The sequence below is a fragment of the Eschrichtius robustus genome, chromosome 11 (assembly GCF_028021215.1).
Source record: "Eschrichtius robustus isolate mEscRob2 chromosome 11, mEscRob2.pri, whole genome shotgun sequence".
Lineage (NCBI taxonomy): Eukaryota > Metazoa > Chordata > Mammalia > Artiodactyla > Eschrichtiidae > Eschrichtius > Eschrichtius robustus.
The window spans coordinates 65,842,233-65,858,770 of NC_090834.1; the positions used below are offsets into that span (position 1 = coordinate 65,842,233).

The window sequence follows — 16,538 nt, forward strand, 5'->3', positions numbered from 1 at the left end:
GCCTTCCACCACTCCTCCTGCTATACGTTATGCCAGTCCCTGAAACTGTTCTGCACTGCACTTTTGTTATCCACTCCCCACAAATTGTTTTGTTAGCAGTTTAATTAATAAGGAAGAAATGCTTGTTTCTAGAAAGGACTAGACACTGATGAAACAAGTTAACCTGGTACAAAGATTAAGGCCACATTTCAACAAAATGTAAAGCACACAGTTGCCACCTAGTGGTAAGTGCGGGTAGTTACAGTAGAGAAAAGGCAGGCTAGTCCGTTAGTCAACAAGTATCAATATTTATCAAGAACCTTGTGTGCCAGGTGCTAGGTTCTAGGTACTAGGGATACAGCAGCAGATACACCAGATAAAACCTCTGCCCTCATGGTGTTTATGTGAGCGATTCTCTGGAGATCCTCAGCAAAGTAAGGGTAACCAGGGTCAGTACCTTAACTAGGTGATGTTTGGGGGCTTGAAAAACCCAGTTGCAGCTGGCCATGTTGCTGTAGTTTTCGGGATAGTGAAGACTCTGTATGAGGCCTTCTTCAAAAAGGATAGTTAAGGAGCTGCAGCCTGAATCTGCAACACAAGGGAGAACGTCCAAACAATGGCATCGCCACGCACAGAGGGATCCTCTTTGTTTTCCCCCTTGTGTCTCCCATAAGCGATGCTTGAACGGACTCTTAAGACAGAGCCATCAAGAAGGGGGAGGTCTGCGCACTGGTTCTCGAGAGCTCATCAGGCCCTCTCAGCTCACTTGGGTATGCAACAAACACGCTTTAGCAGGACTGCAGAAGGAGCCCCTGCACCCTGCATCTCACTTGCCTTGAGCTCCTCTCTGCTATGGAGCTCAGTGGGCCTTGGGTGGGGGGCTCCCTACCCCTCATCTAATTCCTATGGGTCCTCAATTTCTGCAAAAGGAATGCATAGTGTGTGATAAGAGTAAACGGTTTTACCAGGAAGGTAGTTTGGTTTAAGAGCTTTATACGTGAGATTAAACCCAACAGCATAATCTGTGGCATCAGAGATGAACCTCAGCCTTATAGCATTGGAGCCAACAAGAACCGATGAAGCCAGGCTGTCTCCACAGAATTTCCCTGCAACATAAGAATGAAGAGTTTTGGTTCAGAGCCTAGAAAACAGCACCCATTAAAAGACTTATGGAGAACTAAACTTTCATGATAGTGCAGGCTTGTCTAAATCAGGGTTTCTCAACCTCAGCACTACTGACATTTTGAACTGGAACGTTCTTGGTGTTCAGGCTGTTCTGCACATTATAGGATGTTTTGCAGCAATCCTGGCCTCTACCCACTGGATGCCAGTAACATTCCCTCTCGTTGTGATAACCAAAAATGCTTCTAAGACATTGCTAAGTATCTCCTGGGGGAGGGAGGGGGTGGGCAAAATCATCTGCAGTTTAGAACCACAGAAACACTCCTCCATTTGTTTCTTATATAAGTAACCTTTATCTCCTACTTGCGGTTATCTGTTGGTATCTTCCTTCTGAACTGGACGAGGCAGGTAAAGGTCATTTTCATGCTTAGGAGAGCAGCATTCTGCCTGGGAGGCCCCAAGAGGCACTGCTATATGTCTACATTTTACTTCTGATGGGCTCCAGGTCTGGCAAATGAGTCTAGGAAGCCTGTTTCCATGGGCAGCAGATGCTGTAAGTGAATTGCTCTGTGGCCCTTACAGCCCTCACACAGGCTCAGATTTTGTTCCTTTCCACTGCCAATTCTAAGTCTCAAAATTGGAGACAGGAAGTGTGGTACTTACAGATGCCTCAGGGCGAGACATATCGTAACCAGGCCCCATTAAGTCGTCCTAGCACTAATGTCCATTTGACAATGTGAAAATCCACTCACCAATAAGTGTGTCTTCTAAAGAATATATTGACAGGTAATTGTGGTGACAAGACTCTGCATCGAAGTGGGAAAAATTGAGGAGCACGTGCATTCCCTCTGGTACAAACAGGGTCCAGACACACATTCTGAAGGTAGATACATTGAGAGGGTATTATTTCTCGATGGAAAGCGACCATCACAGTCCAATGAGTGGGGCAGAGTCAAACTGGAGGTGGGAGTCAAGGGCAGGGGAGGCAGCGGGGGCTACTCACTGCTTGCTCTCATAATACAGGAAGGGGCTTTCTGGGAAGTGCAGCTCCCCTTTTGATGCTCTGATCACACGATCCTGCTCACTGCATGAGGCTGGGAGGGAAAGCCATGAGAATCAGCGCTAACAGTGAGGGCTAGCCACAAGAGCCCTTTCCCTCCAGAACCTGTACGGACACTGGGACCTCCTGGTTCTTCTTCACACACGCTTCCTTTCTCCACGAAATCTTTTCCTATCTTGGCTTCTATGATGCCTTATTTTCTGTTTCTTGTAGATCCTGCCTTACCTTGAGATTCTATGATTTCTTCTTCTTTACTCTTCTTTCTTTGACCCCATAATTCCACCCTATAGATGCAGGTATTTCCTAGGTTCTATTCTTAGTTTTCATTTCCCTCTACACGAGCCCTCTGATCCATTTCATTCACACCATCAGTTTCAACTATTATCTCTACCTGAACTTCTGATTTTTCAACCATCTCCTAGATATCTCCCCTGAAACTTAACATGCTACAAAAGGACTTCCTCTCAGTCGGCAAAACTGCTTCCACTTCTGATTTGATTAACTTATGTGCCCTTTTCTTAGCTTTCCATGCTCAGAACTTTGGTGTCATCCTTCATTCCTTCCCTCCCTCACCGCTCTTAACCTTAGTGACTATCCTGGCCTAATTCATCCTGTTTCTATGCCCTCCTTTTCATTCTCTGGCCATTGCCCTCGTTCAAGCATTATATTCTTGTCTCTTGAACTAATGCATAATCTCATAAGTCCACCTTGAATTATTGATATTTTCCTCTCCAATTTATCCCCTATGTGCAGTTCTTATAGCACTAAAGTATAGCTCTAATCTGTTTATCTAATTAGTCAGCTTCCTATTACTCAATAAAGTCTAAATTTTCTTGACTGGTGTTCAAAGTTTCCATATTTTGTTCTCAGGTTACCTGTTTAATCTTCTCCCTCATAAAAACTCATCACATAGCCTACACTTCAACTGCTTTGATTGACTTACTGGGTCTCTATTACATCCTAAATTTTCATATCTCCATATTTTAGTATCCATCTTCTGATAAGGATGATTCCTTGAGCTGGAATATTTTTCTTTACCTATATCCCATTTCCACCTGACAAAATCCTACTCATCCTTGTTCTTGAAGGTTAAGCTTAAAAGATGTCTGTGCTCCAAAGCCTCCCTTGTCTTTTTTTTCCCCCCAGCTAGAAGCAGCCACTCACTCCTCTGAGCTCTCAGGGTACTCTCTCCACTTTGCTCTTTGGAGATAGTTCCACAGACTCACAGAACCACTGAAGATTTGAGCTAAAGATGCCTTTGAGACCACCTGGTCCAAACTCTTTCCTTTTTGGATGAGGAAACTCAGGTTCAGAGGTAGGAAGGAGACTGCCCAAAGTCACAGAGTGAATTCATTTCAGACTTGCAATGTAACCCTGGGGGTGAGTCCCCTATTCTTTCAGGACAAGGTGTGTAGCTTCTGGACCACATCTGCCATGCCCCACCTCCTCCCTTGTGTCTTGGATCCAAATGTAGGATTTGCCAACTGTTTGCTGAATTGAACTGGAGCTCTGGATTGACAAGAAGTGAACTCGGAGGGAATGTGGCGCTCCTGCTGAGTGAAGGGATGAATTCACCCTCCCTGATTGGGGATGAATGGCTGTGGGTGCTCCTAGTGATGGTTTTATACCTAGTGATTATGGAGAACTCTTGCAGAGGAAGACTTTTGATTATAAAGGAACCGATATTCAGAAATCCTAGAGATTAATTCATGCTCCTGGAAGAACAGGCTACAAGAAATACCCACCTCTGGAGTGCTTTCTCAGCTTCCCTGGGAAAGAAAAAGAAAGATGCAATTCAAGGTTGTGATATCCTGAACAATATTTCAAGAAGTTAGCATCTCCCTAGCTCAAAAGTGCAGAGGTTTTTAAGTCAATTTGCAACTAATGACAATATAATCTGTGGAAAGAACAGAAGGGATAAATTGACAAAGCAGCAAAGTGGCCTTTGTGCTTTAAGAAGATGATTTCACTCTCTTTATTAAGTGGGCTGCTTAGCTTGGGGATTACGCAAAGCAAGAAGAGGTCGTCTGGTCTACCCCTCTAATGTTTCATGAAAAGGGAGGCTGGAGATGGAAATAACACACCCACAACTGCTGGATAGCTACAAGTTGAACTGAGGACTCCGAAACCTGCTAGTGTACCATATACTTGAACACAAACCCAAGTTCTTCCTGAACTAATTTGAATTAACTCCTTTGGGAAAGAATAGAAGTCCTATTTTAGGCTGGAAGCCACCAGTTAAGAAAAAAATTAAGTTGTATTTGGAGGCAAAAATGAAGTTTCAATTAGCTCATTGGTGAATCTAGTAGAAGGATGTATATAGACCCTGGCCTTTTCAGACTTATGGTACCTGGCTCTACGCCAGGCCCTCTCAACCACAACATTACTAACATATGGGACTAAATCATTCTTTGCCGTGGGAGGGGGGGCTGTCCCGTGCACTGTAGGATGCTTAGCAGCATCCATAGCCCCTACCCCTAGATGCCAGTGGCACCCCTGTCCCCTGTTGTGACAACCAAAAATGTCTCCAGACATTGTCCCCTGGGGGGCAAAATTTCCCCTCATCAATAACCACTGATCCATGCTATAGCTTGCTGAATCTTGCTGGCACAGTTGAGAAGTAAGTGGTGAAACATACCACCAGCTGAGACAGTTTCAATTAAAGGCAAATTTGACAAAGTCTAGGATGGATATATTCACGTTTCATTGAATATTTTGTACACTGTACCACACATCATAGTTTACCCTTGTTTTAGACTCAGTAAATACCACAGTCCTTATGTGAGACACTAAGAACAGAAGCAGAGGTTGTCTGCTCAGTGGTCCTGACTTGTCTAGACTCTGCTGATGCTCTCTCTTCCCCTAGCTTCTTGACCTTATGTTCTGGGTTGATTACCAATTTGGATGTGTTTGTGGATCCAGGGAAGCACTTTAGTAAGATCTGTGAAGATCCCAGGGGATCCTTGATCATCTTTCTGCAGATTATTTCTCCATCCTCGACCACAGCCCAAACCCCAGGAAGTCACACCAGCCAGAGTCCAAGTCCCTTTCTTATTCCGGCACATGAGGGAACCTCCTGAGTCTCCCTGTAGGGAGAAAAGATCTCTGTTACTGTCATTGTCAGTGTCTGTGCCCCACAAAGGTGCTAGATGAGGATTAATGAATTTCTTCACTTCTAATACTTTGGACTCAGGGGCCTGGGAGAATAGGCAAGCACAATTCACAGCCAATCCTCAAATGCCATTGGAGCCTACCAAGTCCACCTCCTTCTTCCCCATGCTAAGCTTTCATCAAATATCAGATGGTTTCCTTCTCCTGTCTCATCCTACAGGCTCAGAAAAGTCTTGTCCAGTAGTCAAATCAACCTCAAGTCTGGTCAGCAGGAAGGATGGAGGGAAAGAGAAAGCTCCCATTATACACAAACTGGAACTCTCTAAGTAGGAAAGAACCACCTATCCTTCAGGGCTGGAGAACCCTAGTTCATTGTTGGCATCATCTCCGTTATTTGGTCTTTTGGAAAGAGCAGAAGACTTCCTCTGAAAGCGCAGTCTCTGCTAAAAACAGGTTGTTTAAACTGTCCTCTATTGTGACTTGACCTCCCTTTTCAGTCCTGATCCTTCTTTCCCGAGTCCAGGCTTGCCTACAGCTTTCTTTCAGCCCCTCATCTGATGACAAAGCTGAGGGAAGCCCTGCCTGGGACCTGTCAGCCCAACCATTCCTGCCTACCTGACATGCATCTCTTCCTCCATCTGGGAAGCCTGTGCAGAGAAAGGTCCGCCCACTAATGGGTTTCTGTAAGGTCAACAGAGCTGTAATACACTCATCCTGGGTCAAAATGGGCAGGTTCACTTCCTGCAAGACTTGTGGGACGACGCCATCTAGAAAACACAGAAATGAGAACCCCAGCAAGGCACTCGTTCACCCTTTCTGTGTTGAAGATGCCCCATTCAGGCTTGTGTCTTTTGGAAAGATCTGAATTTCGAAGTACAATGTGATACTGTCTATTTTAAAAATGTCTACACAACTGTCTTTTTAAAATAGATTAAAAATTCTCTTTTCTGATTACTAACCAGGAAGTTCCGATATGAGCGTAAGAGTTCTTACCTTCATTCAAGCGGCCCCAGCCTGTGGTTGTACAAATAAATCCAGGCTCAAATTGTTCCCCTGGCTCTGGAAGACACACGGGCCCCACAGACTGGTCTGAAGAAAAGAGCAAGGCAGGGCTTGTTTCATTCATGGAGGAGAGGATACCATAAGCCACTCACCAATTGGCATCTAGGTGGTTTCCCAAAGACCTTGTGATATCTCTGTTTGGCACCTCCAGGGGTTACTTGTGAAACAAAGTAACTGACTCCACATAATCCTATGTCTAAAGCCACAAGCAAAGAGGGTTTCAGGTAGGGGAAGCTCCAGCTCAAATTCCTATCTCAAAGTCCATGATCCAGAATTCTTGGGCATATGCTGCATAACTTATACTGTAGGAAATGTGTTATGGAACAGAAGTTCTGGAGCACATGGGGCAGACAATTCAGAGTGAGCTTCAAATGTTTACCAAAATGGAAAGCTCCAGCCATCTTCAAAAGAGCAATATCATAATCCATTGGTTTCTTGGTAGAGAAATATGGGTGTATGATGATGGTTTCAATGGTGAGGGTTTGCTCTCCTGGCTCTATATAGCTCAAGTCATATTCTCCAGCAGTAACGTTGAAAGTTGATGCAATATTTCTATGAGGAGGAAAGAGTAAAATGGATGAATTTCATTGAACCTCTGAGTACAACTGCAGTGGTTGACAAAATGACCTCTTCAAAATGACATGGATAGATAATGTAGGTGTGAAGCTGCTGAACAGAGAAAGTGAGAATGATTCCAAATGTAGAGGTTCCCAATGTGAGTGAGGGACTAGTGAAAAGTGGCCTCATATGGAGCCAATAATATGATAAACTGAATACCTTGCAATGTTATTTGTTAAATGCCTAAGGGTGTATATACAGTGTAATTCAGGGGTCTAAAGCTATATTCAGCTACCCCAGATGGTTGGCATGGCCTCAATATCAGTGAGATCCTTTGGGAGTTTCTGGTGATTCCCATGAAGTATGCTGCTTTAATGTCAGAGATCTAATGCATAATGCACACCATGAAAGATGTAATAGCACCATAACTCTGATGTTCCAGAGGGTATGCACACTCAGGGCTTTGGGACTGATTACAGCAATGGGAAGTGGGGATCTTCCCCTACTTCCTTTATGTTTGTAATTTAGAGATCTAGCATGACATGGGAAACACCACTGTATTCCCCTTCTACCTGCAGCAAAGTTATCTGAAAGGAACTTGATAGGATGCATTGAGGTGGATTAAGAGCTTTGGGTTTGCCATCTCTGGGGATCTAGAAGAGATGATTTTATACAAAATTGGAAAAGACATCATTTTCTCTTGGTATATTTCCCTGGCTCTTGGCTGTATTAAATACCAAACCTAATACATAGCAACTCTCTAGCCTAACCACCTGCCACATTGCAGTGAAATTATCAGTTGACTCTTTTTTAGACTATCAACTCTCAGGGGGCAGGAATCATATCTTAGTCATCTTTGTATCTTTGATACCCACTAGTGTACAGCACTAAGTAAATATCCAGGAGATGTTTGTGGAGAAAGAGGGCAAATAGGGGGACATAATCTTGATTGCAGCTTTATGAATATCAAGAGCACTGGCAACAGTAGACATTTGGAGCACACAAGAAAATGGATAAAAGATGGAAATTGTTAGAGTGAAGTTCAGAGAGGCAGGATCAATAGAAAAGAAGACACAGGAGCCTTCTTCGTGTTTTACTGTCCTCCCTTTGTTTTCTTTTATCCATTTATTAAGATGCATAATGAACTGGATGATTTTTTTTCACTGAAATTTAAGAAAACTAGGAGAGAACTTTCAGAACTCCATCTTTGTGATGCTTTTTTTCTCACTTGGATATTATTCTTTATTAACTTCCAGTCCATTTTAAATAAAGAATGGATGTTTTCTACCACGTTGTGTACCCTCTGACAATGACCTTGAGCCCTATTTGTGTTATGCAATTAACATGTTCTCCCCTAAAGCATACATCACACCATTCCATATTTTAATAGAGTTATTGCTGCTGATTCCCAGGGAGAAGAAGAGTAATCTGACTTTCATCAATGGGCTGGGCTTTCCCTACCTGTTTGCAACACAGTGAGCAGCTGTGATCACCCACTCTGGAGAGATGATGGTCCCACCACAGACATGCTTCTGCCTTCGTTTCAAAGACACCTGAATTGCAAAGACCTTAAATAGGAGCAAGTTAATGCCCTGGGATCCCCCCAAACCTGGTGACTGAGCATATTCTGAAATAGAGACCCAGATATCTTACTCATAAATATCAGAAATCATGGACTGTGAAGTGGTAAACCAATCACACTATAGCTCAGAAAGAAGAGCAATGCTGGAACCAGAATATTCCTACCCCTGGCCCACAGGAGAGGTAGTTAACTTGAGATGATTGGCTATAAGGTTTTACTAAGTTGCTAATAAAAATTGTGGGTATTTATTTATTTATATGATAATTTTACCGTCTGTTACTCTAACAATATGAATAATATCTGTGAATGAAGAGAAAGAAAAAGAAGCATAAGATACAGAATAGACCAGATGAAGAAGTTTGGGATAAAGACAAGGTGAGGGCTAAGGGAGTCTTCCAAAGTCTGTTCCAATCCCTCCAAGCCTCTTAGAGAAAGAGTCTGGATTTACAACTTTCTTATAGTTTTTAACTATTTGACCTCTACAACTGCTTCAAGCTTATTTTTTAATCTGTCTCTACAATAGATTTTCTATCTTTGGCCTGTCCTGTTCATGATGTTTGGCTTGACTCCAACATGACTTATAGGGTACAAGCAAATACTTTTAATTCCACTGTTTAAATTAGAAAAGAAGCGATTTATTAGAATTGTCTCCTTTTCGACCAAAAATTATTCAATGAGCAATTGAAAAAAAAATTAATACAGAGAAAAGGCTGAGAACAGAATAAAGCACAAGTAAGTAAAAGTCAATGAGTCATCCCTGACTATGATTTGAATATGGACTTCTGAATTGACTAGCCAACCAACTGACCAAGTAAGAATTTGATCAATCAACTCTTCAAACCAGGTAATTAATTCATCAGTTAATCAAATGACAATGATTCAGCCATTCCATCATCTCACTGAACACAGACTCAATCAACCAATCGTTACCAAATATCCACTGATCTAAAAGTTAATATGACTGATTGACTCAAGAGAAGTAAAAATAAAGAGCTATTGTTCTACCTACAAAATGAAGAGGCGAGAATATAGCATGGCTCCCAAGGTAAAGAAAATTGGGAGACTTTCAAAGACAATAAATGCCATAGGCTAAGGGCAGAAGCACAAAGGCATTTCTATGGCATAGGAGGAACAGGAAATTAGATTGAGACAGAATTCTTAGGACACTAACTACTAAGGAGGCAGTACTCTTGATTATTCCCTGAAGGGTCCTATGGTATAGGTATGAATCTTACATCCCAAGCATAAAGTAGACCTATGGCTACACCTTCCCTCATCATCTTTAACTATAACAAGATAAGTATGTTTTAAATATATTTATTGAATCAGAAAATTATTTTTTAAATTATAAATTTGAAGTGGGATTTTTGTATTAGGGACTGAAAGTTTGGGATGGCATTTCCAAATTCTGGAGCAAGCCAATAGCGCTTGTAACTATTCTGAACACACCTTTTCTAGAAGTCAACTGGTGGACATCAGGAGTGTCTTGGATCCTTGTACTAACTCATGAGATCTCTGGTGATGAACTAAGCAGAATAGAGCATACTGATGAGCAGCATGGGTTCTGAGAGATCCAATCCTGAGACAGCTCATAATCCAACCACAGGAGAATGTTCCCTGAGACTCACCTGCCAAGGGTAGGAACCCTTTTCCACTTGTCTTCCCCCAACAATGCGACTGAAAATGTTAAGGTAATTCAAAGACCGTGACTTAACCAGACTCTGCCCACAAGCGGGAACTAGGGGGAAAAAAGACAATAATTTAGAGATTAGATATCTCTTAGGACTGAGGGGTACAGGAAACTCTTCTGAGCAAGAAATACTATAAGACATGGAACATGTGGCAATACTATAAAATGGCTTTAAGTTATTTGTGGAATTTGCTGTGATTTGCGGTACAAGGGATTATTCCACTTTTTCACATAGGACATACATATCATGAAGAGATCTACTTTTCTGACATGAAGATTTAGGGCCCCAGAGGTAGATCTCTGCTGGGGTAGCACGAATACAGTCCCCTTTTGATACTGAGCCATCTGACCCCTTAGAGGCTCCTCACAGCACTCTGTGCTTCTGTGACATTTATCACATGCTGTTATGGTTATCTTTCAACCCCACTAGACTGTGAGCTCCTCAGAAATAGGAACTTAATCTTGAAATATCTGTATCTACAGTATCTAGTGCAGTTCCCGATTCATAGAAGTTGCTCAATTAATTGGTTGAATGGGTAATACTATAGTCTGCCTTAGATTGTAATTGTGTTTGCATCTTTTCCTCTGCTTGACCCAAGAGACTAAGTCTGAGATCATGGTCAGTGGTGCCTGGCACACAGTCAAATATTGGATTTAACTTGCTATAAGAGTGGAAAGTATCAGGTTGTTCAATGATAGTGGAGTAGAGGGAAGACAGTGTCCTGATTCACACACCGGAATGGCGTTAGGGTAGAAGGGTTGCTAGGTAATGGGAGAAAGAACTCTTTCTTTTTTGTGGAAAAGATCTTATCCTTGAAAAAGTTGCATTTACTTACTTATTCTCAATATCTGTTCTGCTTTTTTTGTTTTGTTTTGTTTTGTTTGTTTGTTTTTGACTCTTCAGCTAAGAGATGGGCTAGATTAAGATGCTGAAGACTGCCTGGTAATTTAAGGATGGTCCATGTTCTGTCCCTACTGCAGGTCCTTCTTTTCTACATGTTCTCTAGGAGGGCCTAGTATGCCCTGTCTCATAATCACCCCACTTCTTTACACAGCTGAATTCTCTAATCCCTATTCTTCAGCTTGGAGATCACTTCAACTGAGAACTCTTCCTTGATTTCCTCAAACTGTGTTAAGTATTTCTCCCCTGTAGTTCCTCTCCCCTCTTATAGTTTCTGCCATGCAGTATTATGATAGTGAATTGTTTGTCTCCTTCATTGTACTATGAAGTACTTGAGGAAAAAAAAAAACCTATGTTTTATTCATCTCTGTATTTCCAAGGTTTAGCACATTTCTAGCATACAGTAGACACTTATAAAAGTTGGAAGGAAGAACAAATGATTTTTCTTGAAAATATATCCTTGAAAGCATAGCTATTTAGATTAATATGTTAAAATATATAAAACTCTTTCAAATAACTTCTCATTTAAGCCCCATTCTCTGCCTGTGAATCAAGAACTATTACCCCCACATTACTGATGGGAAAATGAAGGATCAAAGAGATACACAGCTAATTAATGACAAAGCATGGATGTAACATTGTCTTTTGATTCTGAACCCAATACAGGCATAATATTGAATCAAAGCTTATTTTCTAGCTGTTTCTGTTGACTGAATCATAAATACCTTAGACACAAAATTTAGTATTTCCTGAACTAATTGAAGCAAAGATAGAAAACATGATAATTCTTGAGGCTGGTACAAATCTGACTGTGAAGAAGCCTGCCAGGAACTGTTCTCAGATTATGTTGAGGAAAAAAAGATCATTTATATATATAAATATATATATATATATATATATATAAAATGGACTACAGGAAACATGCTTCGTATTTCCCAGCAATATAATTTTTTAAAAGATTACAAATGCTTCCAAATTTATGCTGATTTCCAGAATTTGCTCCATGAAAGGAGATGGGATTGTGGAATGTGTCCAAATAAGTGAACGATTCCAGTTTTCTCCAGATCACTGCAACTTGTCCAAGTTGTATTCCATTAATGTTCTATTCAGTTTACTATGATGATTGCAGGAGAGAAATCCTAATTAATTACATGAAAACTAATTAGATCTCCAAAATATTTTTGTCTCTCCTGTTCTCCCAAAGGAATATGGAGTGGAACTGTGACAGCCATTGCCAGCAAAGTTTACTTCTTCGGATAAAGGTAGTTACAGAGTTCATTTGGAACTTACCTTTGGGGAGAGAGAGAGTTGCAGATTTACTCCATTCCAAACAGATCATTCCAAGCAGTAAAATGAGCTTATTCTTGCTCATATGCATTTTGAAACTCAGAGTTTTTCCCTGGAATTTGAGAGAAACTAAAGAGAAACAAAACAGAAAGCCTTGTGAGAGCAGCAATATACCAACTTAAAAGCAAGTTACTCATTAACCAAGACACGAGGCATTCAACCATGTCCATATGATGTTTCTGAATGTGATTTCTTGCAAATATCTTTGCAAGATGTGGGGAGTCAACCACAGAAGCATAGTCTTGCTCAAGCAATAGTACATTTCCCATTACACCCACGTGCATTCGTTGCTTCCCCCAGAGTCTATCTGGCTAGCCAAGTGGTTGGTGCCTAAGGCTTCCATTTGCAAACATTACTTGCTTCTTGTGACAGGTTTCCACTTTCTACAAGAGGATTGAATATCAAAGTTGTCCTTGTTGGCAAGGATAGGCTTTCCTACATGCTTGCAAACATCCCATCAGAATATGCTAAAACATTTATCTTTCTCTTGTTTTCCAAATGTAAATGGATGGTTATAGCCAGGTGTTAGAGGAAACATAATTTGGTAGCACACTCGGGAAGTCAATTTAGGATACTGTCCATTGAGGCATTTGTGAATCTACATTCTTTCACCATTTTTTTTTGTATTTATGGAAGGCAAAAACTAAATCACTTTTGCTTCTAAACCTGGTAGATGATGTGGCATGGGGGAGGTGGCTCTGATTATATTCATCTTCCTTTTCCTTGGTTGAGTTTTGGAGACGTGGTCAGTGTGTAAGAAACACTTGTGGATTGGCCATTGCCATGTATGAGCACACCAGAATGTGAACTTTTTTCTGTCACCTTTTACAAATCACCTGCCCAAAACAGCCATTGTCAAACCAGAAATCTCTTTCTTGTGGCAAATTTTGCCCTTCTACAAAATAAATCTATAAAAACATAACACATACAACAAATATACATGCAAAACAAATAAGTTTTAAAACCTAAAATTTGGTGAGAACTGCAAATTTAGGGAACAGTCAAGACTACAACCTTATGAAAAGAAGGACATGCAAAACCAATTGAGGATTTATCCACAAATATTCAGTAAGAAAATAATATCTTCAAAGTGCTGAGCAAAAATAACTATCAACTTAGAATTTTATGCCCAGCTAAGTGATCATCTAAGAATAAGAGTGAAATAAAGATATTTTTAGGAAAAAAAAAACACTTGGAAGGATTTACTAACAGCATACCATTGCTAAGAGAGCCACTAATGCAGAAAGTACATCAGAAGACAGAAATTAAGTCAAGGAGGAAAGAGAGGGATATAAGAGGAAATGATGAATAAAGAAAAAATGGGTAAACTGTATGTAAATCTAATCAAGCATAAAGTAACAATAGTAATGACTAATTTGAGATTATATGGTGAAGGTATCTAGTTGTCTATCCAATGTATAGTCTCCCTTTTTTTCTTGGAAACAGAACCCTGATTTTGTTGGGTTCTTCAAAGTGCCCAATTTAAAAACAAAACAAAACACATTTTCCAGCTTCCCTTGCATATGATGAGGTGTTGTTACTCAGTTCTTGTTGTTGATTTAGGGTCCATGGAATATTCTATAAAAAGGTTAGATGGACTCAGCTGACATAAACATTTTGGCTCTGGACTTTTTCCTTTCCTCCTTCCTGAAAAATGAACAAAATTGTTAAAGCTGGAGCAACCATTCTGTAGCCCCAAAGCAAGAAGCACAAGGTAAAGATGGCTGAGTGGAAAGATAGAAGTCTAGGTACCTAATATTTTGTGGAGCTGCTGTATGAAATTTCTCATTATGTGCACAAATAAGCCACAGTTGTTAATTTTTAGTTTGCCTAATTATCAGTGACATCAAATGTATTTAATAGTAATTAGTATTTATTTTTCCATGTATGGCAGTTTTGTATCCTTTGCTCATATTTCTACTTGGTTGGTTATCCTTTCACCTTTTTGTGATGGAAAACTTAAAATCTCTATAAAAGTAGAGAGAATAGTATAATTAACCTCCATGTACCTATCACTCTGCTTCAACAACAACCCACATTTGGCCCATTTTATTTCTTTTACAACTTTCTCACAACTCTATAATCCTATACATATTTTTGAAGTATAGTTAACTTACAATATTACATTAGTTTCAGATGTACAACATAGTGATTCAAAGTTTTTATAGATTATACTCCATTTAAAGTTGTTATAAAATATTGGCTATATTCTTTGTGCTGTACAATATATCCTTCTAGCTCATTTATTTTATACGTAGTAGTTTGTACCCCTTAATCCCCTACTCTTATCCTGCCTCTACCCTTTTCCATCTCCTCACTCGTAACCACTAGTTTATTCTCCATATCTGTGAGTCTGTTTCTGTTTTGTTATATTCATTCATCTTATTTTTTAGGTTCCACATATCGGTGATAACATACAGTATTTGTCTTTCTCTGTCTGACTTATTTCACTAAGCATAGTATCTTCCAAGTCCATTCATGCTGTTGCAAATGGCAAAATTTCATTCTTTTTATGGCTGAGTAATATTCCATTGTATATATATATACCACAACTTCGATGGTTTCCTTTGCAGTTCAAAAGCTTTTTGGTTTACTTAGGTCCCCTTTGTTTATTTTTGTTTTGTTTCCTTTGCCTTAGGAGACAGATCCAAAAAATATTACTACAATATATGTCAAAGAGTGTTCTGCCTATGTTTTCTTCTAGTAGTTTTATGTTTTTCAGTCTTACATTTAGGTTTTTAGTCCATTTGAGTTTATTTTTGTATATAGTGTGAGAAAATGTTCTAATTTCATTCTTTTACATGCAGCTGTCCAGTTTTTCCAGCATCATTTATTGAAGAGACTGTCTCTTCCCTGTATATAGTATTGCCTCCTTTGTTGTAGATTAATTGACCATAAGTGGTCATATTTCTGGGCTCTCTATTCTGTTCCACTGATCTATGTGTCTGTTTTGGTGCCAGCACCATACTGTTTTGATGACTGTAGCTTTGTAGTACAGTTTGAAATCAAGGAGCATTGATACCTCCAGCTTTGTTGTTCTTTCTCAACATTGTTTTGGCTATTTGGGGGTTCTGTATTTCCATACAAATGTTAGAACTATTTTTTCCTAAACAGTTCTGTGAAAAATGCCACTGACATTTTTATAGGGATTGCATTCAATCTGTATATTACCTTGGTGGTATGATCATTTTAAAAATAATAATTATTCCAGTCCATGAACAAGTTGTATCTTCCATCTGTATCATCTTCAGTTTCTTTGTCAGTGTATTATAGTTTTTAGAGTACAGGTCTTTTAACTCCTTAGTTACATTTCTTCCTAGTTTTATTTTATTCTTTTTGATGCAATGGTAAATGGGAATGTTCTCTTAATTTCTCTTTCTAATAGTTCATTGTTAGCATATAGAAATGAAACAGATTTCTGTATATTGATTTTGTGTCCAGCAACTTTACCAAATTCATTGATGAGATCTAGTAGTATTTTGGTTGTGTCTTTAGCATTTTCTATCTACAATCTTCTTTTGAAACAAATCCCAGGCATTATTTTATTTCATCTATAAACAATTCAGTATATATCTCTTATATATAAGGACTCATTAAAAACATAACCACAATAGCATTAGTAAAAAAAAAAAAAGATGATAATTCTTTAGTATCAAATATTTGGTGTTTGAATTTTTCCAATTGTCTTACAGTATTTTTTTTTTTTTTTACAATTGCGGTTAGTTAAAATCTAAAGGTCTACCCATTTCATTCAGTTGTTGTATCTAATTGTTAAGCTATAGCTTCCTTCCCTCTTGTTTTTGCAATTATTTTTGTTGAAGAAATTGGTTATTTAGTCCTATAGAATTTTCTACATTATGTGCTTTGCAGATTGCATAGCTATTGCCTTTATGACCTGTGTGAACTGTGAACTGATAGGTACATCTAGATAGAGTCTTAATCAGATTGAGGTTAGATTTTTGGCAAGAAATTTTATACTAGGGTTGTATATTTCCTATTGCATCACATCATGAGGCACATAATATCTGGCTGTCTTTTTTATGATTTTAAAATTAGTAAGTAGGTTCAGCTTAATTTAGTATAAAGTCCTTCATATTTTTTTCATTTAATGATTTTAAACAGCCCT

The 16,538-nt window shown here is 39.4% G+C and overlaps 1 protein-coding gene across 1 annotated transcript in view; it reads right to left on the reverse strand.

Annotated features, from left to right (window-relative positions):
* The window catches only part of OVCH2 (ovochymase 2), a 60,361-nt gene extending 47,881 nt beyond the window's left edge, over positions 1–12,480 (reverse strand). The window contains exons 1-12 of the mRNA XM_068554741.1: positions 12,356–12,480; positions 10,103–10,212; positions 8,354–8,445; positions 6,714–6,886; positions 6,266–6,361; positions 5,888–6,039; positions 5,058–5,247; positions 3,907–3,930; positions 2,105–2,195; positions 1,854–1,978; positions 945–1,085; positions 437–567 (exon numbers count right to left, since the gene is read on the reverse strand). Of these exons, the coding sequence (XP_068410842.1) occupies positions 437–567; positions 945–1,085; positions 1,854–1,978; positions 2,105–2,195; positions 3,907–3,930; positions 5,058–5,247; positions 5,888–6,039; positions 6,266–6,361; positions 6,714–6,886; positions 8,354–8,445; positions 10,103–10,212; positions 12,356–12,443 (1,413 nt within the window). The 5' untranslated portion in view covers positions 12,444–12,480. The remainder of the gene's footprint in view (positions 1–436; positions 568–944; positions 1,086–1,853; positions 1,979–2,104; positions 2,196–3,906; positions 3,931–5,057; positions 5,248–5,887; positions 6,040–6,265; positions 6,362–6,713; positions 6,887–8,353; positions 8,446–10,102; positions 10,213–12,355) is intronic.
* Between the last annotated feature and the right edge of the window lie 4,058 nt (positions 12,481–16,538).